The 14,224-nt window shown below is 39.4% G+C and overlaps 1 protein-coding gene across 1 annotated transcript in view; it reads left to right on the top strand.

Moving 5' to 3' along the window:
* The window catches only part of LOC104251219 (macrophage mannose receptor 1), a 33,826-nt gene continuing 19,602 nt past the window's right edge, over positions 1–14,224 (top strand). The window contains exons 1-11 of the mRNA XM_009809856.2: positions 1–70; positions 2,401–2,799; positions 3,633–3,806; positions 6,126–6,284; positions 7,086–7,199; positions 9,501–9,647; positions 10,553–10,735; positions 11,281–11,438; positions 11,834–11,944; positions 13,089–13,204; positions 13,641–13,789. Coding sequence (XP_009808158.2) covers positions 1–70; positions 2,401–2,799; positions 3,633–3,806; positions 6,126–6,284; positions 7,086–7,199; positions 9,501–9,647; positions 10,553–10,735; positions 11,281–11,438; positions 11,834–11,944; positions 13,089–13,204; positions 13,641–13,789 — 1,780 coding nt within the window. The remainder of the gene's footprint in view (positions 71–2,400; positions 2,800–3,632; positions 3,807–6,125; positions 6,285–7,085; positions 7,200–9,500; positions 9,648–10,552; positions 10,736–11,280; positions 11,439–11,833; positions 11,945–13,088; positions 13,205–13,640; positions 13,790–14,224) is intronic.

Below are 14,224 nucleotides of genomic sequence, written 5' to 3'. Positions count from 1 at the left end.
ATGGAACACTTGACTTTTTCTACGGTCTTAGTTTTCCTCTCTTTCATTCACACTGCTTTTCAGACACTCGGTGAGTCTTTGTTTTTTATCCCCTGAAAAAGTGGATGTGAAAGTGGCCATTTTTGTTGTCTTGCTTGTTTCTCAGGCTCTTTAAGATTTTCATGCAGCTTGACTGCCCTGCATTTCATATTCATCCTAACCAGAGTGGTCCACAGAAGTTTAAAAAAGATGCAGATTCAGAGATGTTGGTTCACTTTTAAAGAGAGGGGAAGAGTCAAGATGGGTTAAAGCTGGGAATCAGAAGTCAGGACAGAGTCATGTATGTGGATAAAGATTTCCTTTTGGATACAACTTAATTATTGGTTATGTCTGCTCTGTGAAGTAGATGGACTTCACAGTGTGCCCCACAGTCCTTGCCTGTATATGTGACTGAGTTACAAAAAATGAAAAAGAGAAAGGAATTAAATAGGGTGCTGTATGTGTATCTCCTAGCCTTAGGACGAGGTTGTGTGGGATGAGGTGAAGCTTGTGGATTGATGTGAGATGTAATACTGTGGCTGAACAGATGCCGGTGAAAAAAATATTAGAAAGAACAGAGTCAAGAACAGCCCAGGTATAACTACTATGGCTTTCAGAGTAAGGACGAGAGGCATAGTTAAGGTTCCGAAGTTGATCAAGGACCGATCACAGCTCCCTTTTGATGTAAGGATGGTGATAAGGTTCAAGGACATTTTTCCTTTATCCTTCAATTCATTAGATTTGTGTAGGAGTGGTGTACAAATCACAGCTTCCTAAAGCAGACACTGTGCGTGTTGCACTAGAGCCTGTGCAAAAAGGGGGACTCCCCTCTGCTCTGCAAGCTGGGACCCAAACCCCCATGATAGCCCAAGCACAAACCTCACAGTTTCCAGCGAGAACTCCTATATTATTAGACCCAAAAATACTACAAGGGGCAATAGCTGAAACTTAGGGCAGTACAGAATGCACTTATTTAGTTAGCAGTAAGAAATAAAAGGTTTAATAAAATTTAAAACTTTCTGTCTAAATGGACAAGGAAAGAAGAAACTAGCTCTTAGCTCCAAATTTAGATATGGAGAAGTGAAAATTCCATAGACTACTAAGGTGGTCAAAGGAATACAAGGTGTTCTTGGGACAGCTCAAGCATTAAATACAGATATCCTAACAAGAACTATTCTTCCTGTCATAGCCTCCCAGAATTTCCAGACACTTTCTGCTCTGTTCACTACTCTACACTGGCTGTGCCCTAACATTCTACCCTTGTCCTACAAATTTACTTTAGTGTTTGGAAGGGTAACTCACTGTCCCTTACGTGGTTATTCTCTCAGGTGGATAAGGGGGCACACCTCTGTTTCCAGGTGGAGATTTGAGGCACAGAGAACTCCTGTCCCATAGGTCCTAGAACACCCCCTGCAGTCCAAATTTCACTCCCTCACAACCCAAAGCCAGTGGGAGCTGTCTGCTACTTGACGTTTTGAAAAGCAGGCAGCTGCATTCACAGACCGATGCCCAGCAGTGAACGACCGGCTTTACGTGTCAGCAGTACAACTGCAGTACTGGGCAGCTCTTCCCAGCAGCCTACTTGTCTTGATGGATTACTAAATTGGGCTGCCTATAATCCTTTGGGAGTGTTAGCTAGCTTGTTTAGCATTCACATATTGTCTTTCCATAACAATGCACAGGCACACGAGAATACACCTATAGCATCTTTACCTCTATATACTGCCTGGTGTTGGTTCTTGTGAGAACGTTTGTGGTTTGATTGTGTGAATTATGTTGACTTCTTATGACAGATGTACTAATGACAGGATACTGGAACAAGGCAAGATAACAAGTCACTGTTCCACAGTTTTTCGTCCTAAAAACCCAAAACCGTAACAGAACATGCCAACTACAGAAGGAGCAAGAGTCACAGAAGGCTCACTCACTAACTGCATTAAGCACAAATGCAACCCCGTGGAGATGTACGTAACATGAGCTAAATCCATAGTGCATGAAGTGACAGCAAACTTCCAGATCTTCAGTAAGGCGTCTTTTGGAAATCTTGAAGGAAATGTGTATTTCAGTAGGGATTTAGAAAAGTAAAATACACTATAATAATGAAAATTCCATTATAGTGATGACATTTTTGAAGCTGTCATAAAGTATTTTATGTGCTCTTATTCCTCTGTATTGTATTTACATGAGCTGCACTTATTTTTCCTTCCCAGAAGGAAATAAAAGTCTTGAAAATGCTGTGTGATCTTTGCAAAAGTGACTCATTTACAGTCTCCTGACATGAGTCAGATGAGCATAGAACCAACAGCACTTCTCTTTCCTCATAAGCTCCCCTCACCATGTGCTCACCATAAATACATTATTTCTGATTGTTTTGTTTTACAGACAATGAAGTATTTTTAATATACAATGAGGATACCAAGCTCTGTTTAATTGCTCAGAGTTCTCATGCAGTCACAACAGCTGCTTGCAACAAAAACACTGAGTTACAAAAATTCAGGTGGGTGTCTGATCACCAGGTGATGAGCGTGGCATTCGCACAATGTTTGGGAGCGCCGTACAAGCAAAAGCAGGCTAAAATTTCTTTGTACCCCTGCAACAAGAAAAGTGAATTCCAGAAATGGGCGTGCAGAAATGCAACCTTGGCAATCCAAGGGGAAGATTTATTTCTCAGTGCTGGCAAAAGAAAAGAAGACAGTATTGTGCTGAACACAGGATCAGCAACAATGAATGTATGGAAGATCTATGGAACGATGGATGATTTGTGTTCTACAGGCCATGAAGGTAAAGTTTAAAGGTTAATCTTGATGGTGTCTTGAACCCACTAGTTTGACTTATGGATAGGGTCCTTTGATTTCTGCTCCCCTTAGTCTAATGTCAGCTGTTCCATCTCAGGCAATGTTGGACTGGAGGACGATTTGTTCACATACTCAGGCCTGCGTTCCTTCATCCTGGAGACGTACAGGTGCTTAGCTTCAGAGAGAATGTAGTATGTGCAAAATGTGCATTTTTCTTCTTTACTTTTAAAGCAAAAGGTGGATCTAGGCTATTTTTAATTGTTAGCTTTAATCAAAGTGCTCTATTTAACTGTACACTAGTGTTAGTGAAATTGTATTAGCATTGTTGGAAGAAAGGCAAAAATCTTGAAGTTTAATACTCCTATAGTAAACATAAGGAAATAATTCCATGCACACTACCATTCTGTTCCTCTACAAGATTTCAGATGACAAAAAACCCCACAACATTTAACAGTTAAATCAATGATTTATTTTTAGTGAATGACGGGAGGTTAGGCTACATGAAAAACAAAGTAATGCTATTTTTAGAAAATTATTTTTAAATATATGAGACAAAAATCACTACAGTTTTTCATGGTTCTTGACTACACTGTGAAACTGCTCTATTTCCAGCTGGCAATATCATAAGTAAATGGTCAATTGCAAGACCTACTCAGAACTTCCTTGGAGGACACTGCTGGTGACAGCAGGTACCCAGTTACGCTGGTGTAACACTTGTAACACCTTCTCCACATACCCTTATGGAGAGTACAGATACGCAGAGAATTGGGTCCTCCAGATTCTTGTACCTATATTATCGTTTCTCTTTTGCCCCCCCAGATCTGTTTACACTGTTAGGAAACACCAACGGAGCTCCATGTGTCTTCCCCTTCCAGCTGAGTGGTAAATGGCATGCCGGGTGCACGGCTGCCGGCAGGTCAGACGGCTTGCTCTGGTGTGCAACAACCCCCGACTTCGACGCAGACCATTTGTATGGGTTCTGTCCAACTGGCAGTAAGTCCCAAATGCTGACATAGGTACTATAACACAACACTGTTAGGTAAATCTATCAATCCTGAGACACTGTTATTAATATGGAAGGGAAAAACATTGTAATGACTTTATTTTGCTCAAAAATGTCTCTGCCATGCCACAACATTCCTTACAGAAGAAACAAAAATGTTTCCTATGAGTCTAAGGTGGGGCTGAAAGTTGTCTGGGTGTGTCCATCAGGAGCTAACACCCAGGAAAAGACCAGTATGCTTTAAATAGGACTGCATTCAGCATAAAATCATCTGAAAATTGAGACACTACTCACAGCCTAATTCTTCTTGCCTCATTGCTATTCGTGATAACAGTAGCATAACTTTTTCTACTCATGCAAATACCTGTTCTGTATCACAAGAATGGTCTACAGTACACGGGAGGATATAGTTTGTTTTCTGAAAGACATAAAATAAGAAGATTGGCTCAAAGGTCTTACTGAAATAGCAGCATCGTCAGCCTTTCTCTTGCAATGTTTCAGATAACATTACAAGATAATGTTATCTGAACAGATAAATGTATGTGCATCTGAGTGCAGGATGAAGGACACCAAAATACAGTCTTAATGAAAATATTAAAAATGCTGCCTCAGGCCTCATTTTTCAGTGCTATACCACAGACTCACTATTTGTCATTTTGATAGGAGTATTACACTAGGAAACCAGGTTCAACTCACTATTAACCACCAACTACCACCACCACTTTCACTGATAATACTGAAAAATATTTCCTGGTGCAATATTGCATGCAGTATCTTGAAAAATCCCAGAACATCCTCACTATATAAACTGGCAAACATGAAGTATTTGGCATTATAAAACTTTTGGGACACTATCACTAACACCTGAGTCTACAATTAAAAAAGAATGTTAGAAATCTGGAGTGAATCAGCAATAAATACACACAATAAAAAAATAGAAAACATTTCTTCTAGTGAATCATTCAAAAAATTCAGTATCTTTTCCTCAACAAAAGAGAAGGTTAGGGGAAGCTGTAATTACAGCTTATTAGCTCTTGCCCAGGGAACAGTTTTGCTAACAGTGAGCTCTCAGAAGACAATTTCTAAACTCCAATTAGCTAAAACACATGCAGACTAGAAATAAGGAATACATTTTAAAAAATCATATAATCATAGAATCATTTAGGTTGGAAAAGACCTTTAAGATCATCAAGTCCAACCATTAATCTAACACTGCCAAATCCACCACTAAACCATGTTCCTAAGCACCTCATCTACGAGTCCTTTAAATAGCTCCAGTGATATTGACTCAACCACTTCCCTGGGCAGCCTGTTCCAATGCCTGACAACCCTTTCAGTGAAGAAGTTTTTCCTAATATCCAGTCTAAGCCTCCCCTGGCGCAACTTGCGGCCTTTTCCTCTTGTTCTATCACTTGTCACTTGGGAGGAGAGACCAACACCCACCTCTCTGCAACCTCCTTTCAGGTAGTTGTAGAGAGCGATGAGGTCTCCCCTCAGCCTCCTCTTCTCCAGGCTGAACAACCCCAGTTCCCTCAGCTGCTCCTCATAAGACTTCTTGTGCTCCAGACCCCTCACCAGCTTCGTCGCCCTTCTCTGGACACGCTCCAGCACCTCAATGTCCTTCTTGTAGTGAGGGGCCCAAAACTGAACACAGGATTCGAGGTGTGGCCCCACCAGCGCCAAGTACAGGGGCACGATCACCTCCCTACTCCTGCTGGCCACACTGTTTCTGATACAGGCCAGGATGCTGTTGGCCTTCTTGGCCACCTGGGCACACTGCTGGCTCATCTTCAGCCGGCTGTCAACACCCCCAGGTCCTTTTCCACCAGGCAGCTTTCCAGCCACTCTTCCCCAAGCCTGTAGCATTGCAAACGTAATTAATAATGGCGTGGCTCAAAAAGCAAACTTGCCATCATTGGAAATGTTTGCATTTCAGTTTATTTCAGCCAAGAATTAATTTGGGCATAGCCTACAAACTGCTGAACAGGTTTTTAGAATAGATAATGACCAAGGTGCAGTTTTGCTTTATTGATCTCTTTACACTATTTACTTTCAACTGGAGATTATCAGATTTGACAGGGGAAACTGAAAATAAAGGATGAAAGGCCCATCTCTGCTAATGTCAATGGCAAATCCTCTTTTACTCAACAAAGGGCAAGCTAACGGAAGAGTATGCGTTTTGGGGGTCTGAGTCTTATTTGCTCCACAATCTCATTTCACAAGTAAGCTTGCAGTTAAATTTCCTTATAACATTTTGTGTAAGAGGTTTATAACAAAATGCAATACTAAATCTCCTTTCTCCCACACAGACAATGACAGATTTTGGAGTACAGATCCTTTGACAGGAACCTACTACCAGATAAACTACCAGTCAGCTCTCACGTGGCACCAAGCAAGGAAGAGCTGCCAGCAGCAGAATGCAGAATTATTAAGTGTCACAGAGATACATGAACAACAGTATCTGAGAGGTGAACTAATAAGCAAGACTCTGTAAAAAGACTGTCTACTAGTTTTTTTTACTGTTTACAAATGTTTCAGTGCTTTAATCACATTACGATTAATAGTTGATGCAATAATAGTATATGTACTGCTAGATAAATAGCACAATTACTGTAAATTAAGTTTTTTACATGTGGAACTTTTGTAAGTTGTGAAATTGTAATTTGAAATTATTTCTATTATTATTTTTTCAAAGAAAGTTAAGAATTTCCAGCTAATTAAGCAAAAGTTGGCTCAAGCTCAGAAAACACCAGAAAGGTCCCAGAAAGGGGCCTTACAAGAGGGAAAGTCATTATAGGAGGCAGTCATTTTATAACTTCTGTGTTAAGAAATCAGTATTCTTTACATATATCTAATGAAATAGTTGTTTGGAAATACCATACAAATTTTATACAAAACACTAGTAAAAATCTAAAGACTTTCTGGTTTTATGCATAGACTTTGTAGAACGAAGGCTCTGTATCAACTGCACCACATTCAAGCAAACTTGTAACATAAATACTATAATAGCAATTCAGTGTTTCAGTTTTCAAAGCTTATTATTTACATATAGCTGTAGAATAGCATTAAATTCAGATAAACTAATACGCAAAATAGCCTTCTCTACCTTTTAACTACAGAATAAACTCTGAGTTTATGACCAGTAAACATGGATTCTGTACTGAACTTAGAAATCACTAAGCAGACATTTATTATCTTCCTCCAAACTTTGAAAATGCAGAACATTTCCTAACAAATCTCTTTATAATTCAACTCTTTTTGTTTCCTAGATTTGATTGACAGCAAGCAGTCCTCTCTCTGGATTGGGCTTAACAACCTGAATCTCAACAGCGGCTGGCAGTGGAGCGGTGGCATTCCCTTCAGATACTTTAACTGGGCACAAGGTAGTAATTGTCTTTTTAACAGTTTTTGGAATTAATCTTTCCTGCTAGAATGCTGAATGCAAATTAATTACTGTCCTGTAATATTACCCATGAACATGAGAAAATGGAGTTGAAAGGCTTATGAGACGTGAGATTAAAAAGCTGAGAATGATACTTTTTTCACTAGGTATATCACAAGGAGTTCCAAGCAGAAGGGTTGAATAAACTCTCCTATCAGAAGCAGATAAAGTGAAAAGCACTAGTTGAGCTGCAGCATGCTAGGAATGCCTTCAAGTCAGTTAAAACCTCTGGGTCTCTTCAACTCTCACAAGGGTTATCAGACTCTGCATACTGCAAAGACTAAGCTGTCAGTGAGCATCAGTCTTTCAAAGCCTTCCCCTTCAGTTTTTAAGCTTTTCCTCTTTTCTTCTCTCCCTTTAACATTCAAGAGAGACTGTAAATAGAGTTCACAGCATTGGCAGTTTACCTTTCAAAGTCACTTACTGAGTGTCATGGCAACACCTGGTTGCAGCAAATGCTGAATGTTTGCTTGCTGAATAAATGCACACATATTCCATCTTTTGGCCTTCCCCAAGTCTCAGAGGTGCCACCTGTTTTTATCTGGCACAGAAGATGAAAGGAAAGCCCAGAGCTGCTGAGTCTGGTAGAGGGTTTTCTACCTTCTGCTGAGCTGGTCGAACTCCTTAAGCCTTGCACAGAGGAAGAGCAGTTCAGGTCAAGCAGCCCTCACCCTTGGAGTTCCTGTATCCCCACATGATGGCTGTTATGATGAGTTAATATACACATTTCCAGTTTACTGCAAAATTGTTAAAACTTGTATCTTTTGGGGTAAGGAAAAAAAAAGTAAGTAATCGCACTCTCTGAGAAGAGGAAAACACTGCCCATTCCCCAAGGAGAGTGGTCCTGGAGAACCTCCTGGAGGGCTGGCTGCAGAGGCAGGCAGGGGAGAGACACACAGCAAGTGTGAGGGCACATGAGGAGGCTTGGCTTGCAGCAAGGAGCAAATCTGCAGACAAGTTGCCAAAGCGACATGCAGAAAGGACCCTTCCAAAGGGCTTGAGTAGAACTTTTTTGTTCCAGCACATCACTGAAAGCTGCTGGACCAGAACCTGACATAGAAAGGAAATACTCCCCTGCAAGGGCTTTGTGGAAATGAGATTTGTTTTCACACGTGATTTGGTATGCCTCATCCAACAGATGTGCCTTATATTTTATTTTAGGAATGCCATATTATTATTTTTGTGCTCTGCTAAACGCAAGTCTAGAAACTAGAAGCCATTTAACATGCTCCCATAAAGAGGAAGCCTACCCTGTCAGGCTTTGACCAATCTAGGTTCCCACTGCTCCCTACTCAACTGCCAGACAACATATCCCACAGATAGGTGGCCCTGTGCTTTTGTCTCATATTTTTAACAAATAATATTCATTCACTGAGCTTGGTTTAGCTCTACAATGCAGAACTAGAACTCTAATTTTCAGGTTTTGAAATTTCTTTTTATTCTTAGCAGCTGATGGCTCTTACTCTGAAGAACACTCTTCTCTCTTCACATCTGTAAAACTCCTTGTCTGAATATGAACTATGTTAAGATCCTGCCTTACTGTGTTCCTGCCCACGATATTAGCTCAAACTGTGCCCTCTGATTTCATGAATGTAACTGAGTGTTTTAAGCTCATTACTTAGTCCTATCAGCATAACTGGGTCCTGACCACAAATTGTGTATAAAACTAGATGTTTCATGAGCTGTGAAACTATGAACTCTGATTTCCTACAGTCTGTGTATGGCATTGCAACTGTAGTAGCACCAGGTACCCGTTCAATGTCTGGACTCTTCAGTCCAGCATCTACTGAGTGGGCAACACCGTAATTTGTTTTGGAACCGGTTGTGAGCTACATATTCCTCAGCAGATGTATGGCTGACCCCTATGCACAGGCTGATTAAACAGGTGGGGGGGCAAGGAAAGGACTTGCCGCAGCCTTTCCATCAATGTGGGCTCAAAGTCTAGTCTCTCTTCTGTGCAAGCCAACAATTTTCACAAAACCTATAGGAATGTCTTATTTTCGAGACTGCTATTCTGTGATCAAATATGGGAGAAAGTGTGAATTATGCAACAAGCATCTAAAGAAATGTTTTGATGGGTACTTTAAGAATTACATTTCCTCATCTTGGTAGAAAAATAAGTGTAGCAATGAAGTCATCAGTCCATAATTGACACATGAAAAGGCTGGAAGCAAATTGTTCTTTCAGCTGCTGACATAAAACCTGTGCTACATAAAAATAATTTGGTTTTTATTCTATGAAGGAAGCCCTGAGCCTGAGCCTGAGAAACTCTGTGCAGTACTAAATCCCAGAAGAGATGCTAAATGGGAAAACCAACCATGTGAGCTGAAACTTGGCTATATCTGTAAAAAGGAAAACTCCACACTGGATCCTTTCATTCTTCCATCAGGTATGTCAAGCAAATAAAAACCCTTTGATAATGACAGAATTTGTGTCACTAAAATGAAATTCCACAGCTATTTAAAATAAAAAAAAAAGCATTGTCCTTTGTTCTTCTGCTTTGTTGAGTGGCACAGCACAAAGCATACTGTAATTTCTTTAACCAAATATATTTAAATACTGGAAATGTTCCTGGAACCCAGTAATCACACAAGAATTTTTTATTTCATGTTACTATTCATGATTCCAGAGGCACTGATCTAAGCCATACACTATCACAAAAGTATCATGGACTGCATGGATGTGAAAATAAAGTTAGAGATGCCTCATCCTTCCTGCAGTGCATTCTAATGAAAACACCGAGGCTTATCACTGAAGTCTTGGAAAGATGGCACCAACAGGCTCAAACCACCTTCTCAGTGAGATTGCTTGTAACCTAGAAAGGTGGCAAAAAAGAGCAAGTTCCTTCAGACCACTTTTCTACTACGCTTTTCTCTGTTTTATTTAATGAGACTTAGTATGGAAAGCCACGTGTGCAAAGAATAACTTGTGCTGCAGTAATAATGTCTTCATGAAATATGCAAAACATAATTGGGTGGGGTGTATTGTGTGAAAACACTATACACGGAATTCCAAAATATTCCTCTGTCCAAAAGTAAGTATTTCACACTAGTGAAGCCCAGTTACCACTGGCTCCATTATTTTCCTCTTTTATTTAAATGCTGTATGTTTTCTGTAAAATTACGGTGTGCAACAGCAGACTAAAATGTTTTATAGGTATGAGGAATGAATAGAAGCACTGCTGATTTGTAATCACTCCATTTTCATTCTAATTAGTTAATTAACTCTTTTCAAATGTAATTTCAGTTATTCTAGACTTCAGTTTGCACTGTTTAAATATCTATTGATTTTGAGGGGATGCAGAACCTGTTAAATGCCCAGAAGGATGGTTGCCCTATGGAGATCACTGTTTCATGGTCCATAGAGACCCCAGAGTATGGAGAGAAGCCCTAATTTCCTGCAATGAGAGCAATGGCTATCTGGCCAGCATCCACAGCCCTGAGGAGCATGGCTTCATACTGTCTCAGCTTGGTTACAGTGAGTATTGCTACAGGGCAGTGTTTGGTATAAATGGCGAATCATATTATTAGAAATCTTACAGGATTAAAAAAAAATCTTATTTGTTTGATATGAATATTTATAGGAAAGCCCACAGCTATATAGGTTAAAAAAACCCAAACACCAAAAAAACACGAGAGGAATCATTAGTGCTTTCTTCATTTTCTTTTTCATTCTTTTCATTTTGTTTTTCATTTGTATTTCACTGCATGAAATCACTTGAAGGAAATAACAGATCTAGTTACCGCCATATTTGGGTGGATTATCTGCCTCAGACACCTCGTAGCTGTAGATACATTAATGGACTTTTACTGATAACGCTGAGAAATCTCATTTCCTGCTGGTATCTCATTTTTTAACTTCTTGAAAGAAGAATGTGAATTAGATCTTAAAATAAACTCTACTGTCATTTAATCTAGATTAATCTGTATTGTAACACAGCAATTTCAGCTCATGTCCATAAAATCCTGCTCCTATGGACTGTTTCAACTTGGGTACTAACACAGGTGTATTTCTGTTCTTAGAAGCTGTGGACGAGCTGTGGATTGGTCTCAATGATTTCAACACTCAAATGTACTTTGAGTGGAGTGATGGGACTCCTGTGACATATACCAAATGGTTGCCTGGAGAACCAACCCATGCAATCAATGGGCAAGAAGATTGTGTTATTATGGCAGGAGAGGTAGAATCATTCCACATTTGTGTAGCACTATACTATTCGATTTTTGTTTCTATTTCTAGTTTTTTTATGAATGCAACTTTGAAACAAACCAGGGAATGGTATCCTTATTCACTCAGAAAGATAGTTGTTCTAAATTAAATTCAAAATTAAATTACAAATAACTAGATAAATGTTCATATCTGATCATGACTGTGCATTATATGCCAAGCAAACCTTAACAGTTGGCCAGTGACACTTAGCTTAACATAACCTCACAATTAAGCACAAATACTTGGAATTCATTAAAAAGTACATATTTTTATTCTCTCAATGAAGCAATATTAAAAAAAAAAATCAATAACATTTCTAAAGGAAACTGCCTCACTATTTTTCACCTCTTCCCAAACTCCATCTAGGATGGATACTGGGCAGACAGTGCCTGTGATAGAAAGTTAGGCTACATCTGCAAAAGAGACCCACTACAAGGAGTTTCTGGGGCAGTAAAGACTGATCCTGCCTGCCTGAAGGTAAGAAGAAAAGCGTAACCAAGAATCTGGTTAGTAAAAATCTATTGTTTTCACAAGTTCCACTTGACATTGAAACTATCTTTTTTTCCCCCCCTAACAAGTGTGATTGTACATCAAATTCAGGGTGATAATTTTCATTACGTTCCCTTATTTAAAATAAACTTATTTTGAAATCTTTTTGGTCAGTATGAGTCAGGTCCATTATCTCTCAGAACTGTCTGTGAAAGAGGCTACAGCCATTACTGCGGTTTTCTGCATATTTGTTATATTGTTCTACAACCATCTGTGGTTATCTAAGATGTAATAGAGACTGGGAACCATTTCTGGACTATGCAACATGATGCAAAGTGATGACAAATCCCACTATTGAAGCCAAATTAAAACAATCAAATCGCTTTTATGAGTGAATTTGTTTTGAACAAGTTATTGTATCCTACTGCTTTTTTTCCTTCTCTTTTCCCCCTCTTTTTATTTTCCTATTTTCTACTGTTCTATATTTAGAAACATTTCCCACAACCCCATATGGCGAACAGAGCTGAGGCTCATTGTGCCAGACGGAGCCAGGCAGCAGCCAAATACTGAACACAGATTTTATTTACATTTCTTGGATGCAGCAAGCAAATCTTTAGCTGGTAGAGAAGGGAAAAGTGACTTGGAATTCAGCTGTAATTTTGAGGATTTTGCTTTTCAGTAGCTTTTATGCTACCTCTTCAGTCAGACTTTTTAGGTGAACTGATGAGTTAAATCAATTAATTAGTCTAGTTACTGTTCTTTTAGCCTAGAAATGTCAGGAAACTTGAGCCAGCGTCTCCCTATAACACAGACTCCTCTCTTCATTTCTGAGCAAGGAAGTATTTTACTCACCCGCTTCTGAATACAGTCTCCATTCTGTGTGCCTCTGACTTTTTTATCAGTTGAAATTTATCAGTTGGTAATTGTCAAAAAAGGGCGACTCATATGCTTTAAATCTCCTCTTTCTGGATATTTACTAAGCTTAATTTCCATTAGTCCTCTGGAATTCAAATTACTATATTACTGCATCAGGTTATATTAAAAATACATTGATGTAAGAGCAGACACTGAAAGTCAAGCACTATAACATATGCTCTTTTTACTGCAAATATATTCCACATGTTCTTAACAGGGCTGGGAAAGACATGGTTTTTACTGCTACCTGGTTGGACACACCTCTGTAACATTTTCAGAAGCAAAGAAAACTTGTGAAAGGAGCAGTGGTTATTTAACAAGTGTAGGAGACAGGTATGAAAAGAGCTTAAAAACTGTACATCTGATGAAATAATCTTGGAATTTTCTAAAATAGTTGAGAACTTTTTGGAAAAAAAGTGTGAAACCAGAAAACCAGAATATCCTTTTTCTGGAGAAAAAAAAAAATCAGTAAATATAGTAGGTCTTTTCTAACTAAATATATTTTACATATTGATGTTTTCCAGTACTTTACTCTGAGAAAACAGACCACAGCTGTTTCTGTTCTGTAAGGAGCAGTTTTTCAGCATAGGATGGCTTCACCTCCTATTGAAGCTAGTCCATCTGCTATCCAGTTAAGCAACATATTTCCACATAAAAGGAAACCTAACAGAGGCTCCATTCATTCTAGTCTTGTGTATTTTAGGATGCTGAAAAATGGCAGACTAAGGGAAAGCTAGGTTTAATCCCCATCTGACTCCTGTCATTTCAGATATGAGCAAGCCTACCTGACCAGCCTCGTTGGTCTGAGCTCTGAGAAGTATTTTTGGATTGGTCTCTCAGACATGGAAGAGCCAGGAATGTTCAAGTGGGTGACTGGCGAAGGTGTTCTGTACACAAACTGGAACGCAGCAATGCCAGGTACTCTGCCATCGGAGTAAATTTATGCTACTAAGGAACTTTCTGTGTTGTAATTCTAAACCGTTTCCCAACTTTGCTAAAACACATCCATGATGACACACATGAACATTCTGCCTTTGAAATAGGAGTGTCCTTGATATAAGCTGCCTTGAAAATATTTCTTTTCTGGCTCCTCATTGCTTACAAGAGCAAAATGAAACTGAGCGGAAAGAGTGAAATCCTTTCCAGCCCGGGTGTCAGGCTGCCAAATCCTTGCCGTGAGTGGCATAGAAAAGAGGCAGGCAAGGGGTTGTTCATGCACTTGTAAAGCTTTTCAAAGGGAAGGGAAGATGATGAAGGACTCAGCTCGCTGGTTTCCTCTTTTTACAAAGCTCCTCCTTTGAGCAGACACTACACTTAGTATTTCAAACAGTCTTTTGTAAATGAATCACAAGA

The sequence above is a fragment of the Gavia stellata genome, chromosome 6, assembly GCF_030936135.1.
Source record: "Gavia stellata isolate bGavSte3 chromosome 6, bGavSte3.hap2, whole genome shotgun sequence".
Classification (NCBI taxonomy): domain Eukaryota; kingdom Metazoa; phylum Chordata; class Aves; order Gaviiformes; family Gaviidae; genus Gavia; species Gavia stellata.
The sequence above is the reverse complement of the archived record's forward strand: the minus strand, read 5'-3'. Positions and strand labels throughout refer to the sequence as shown.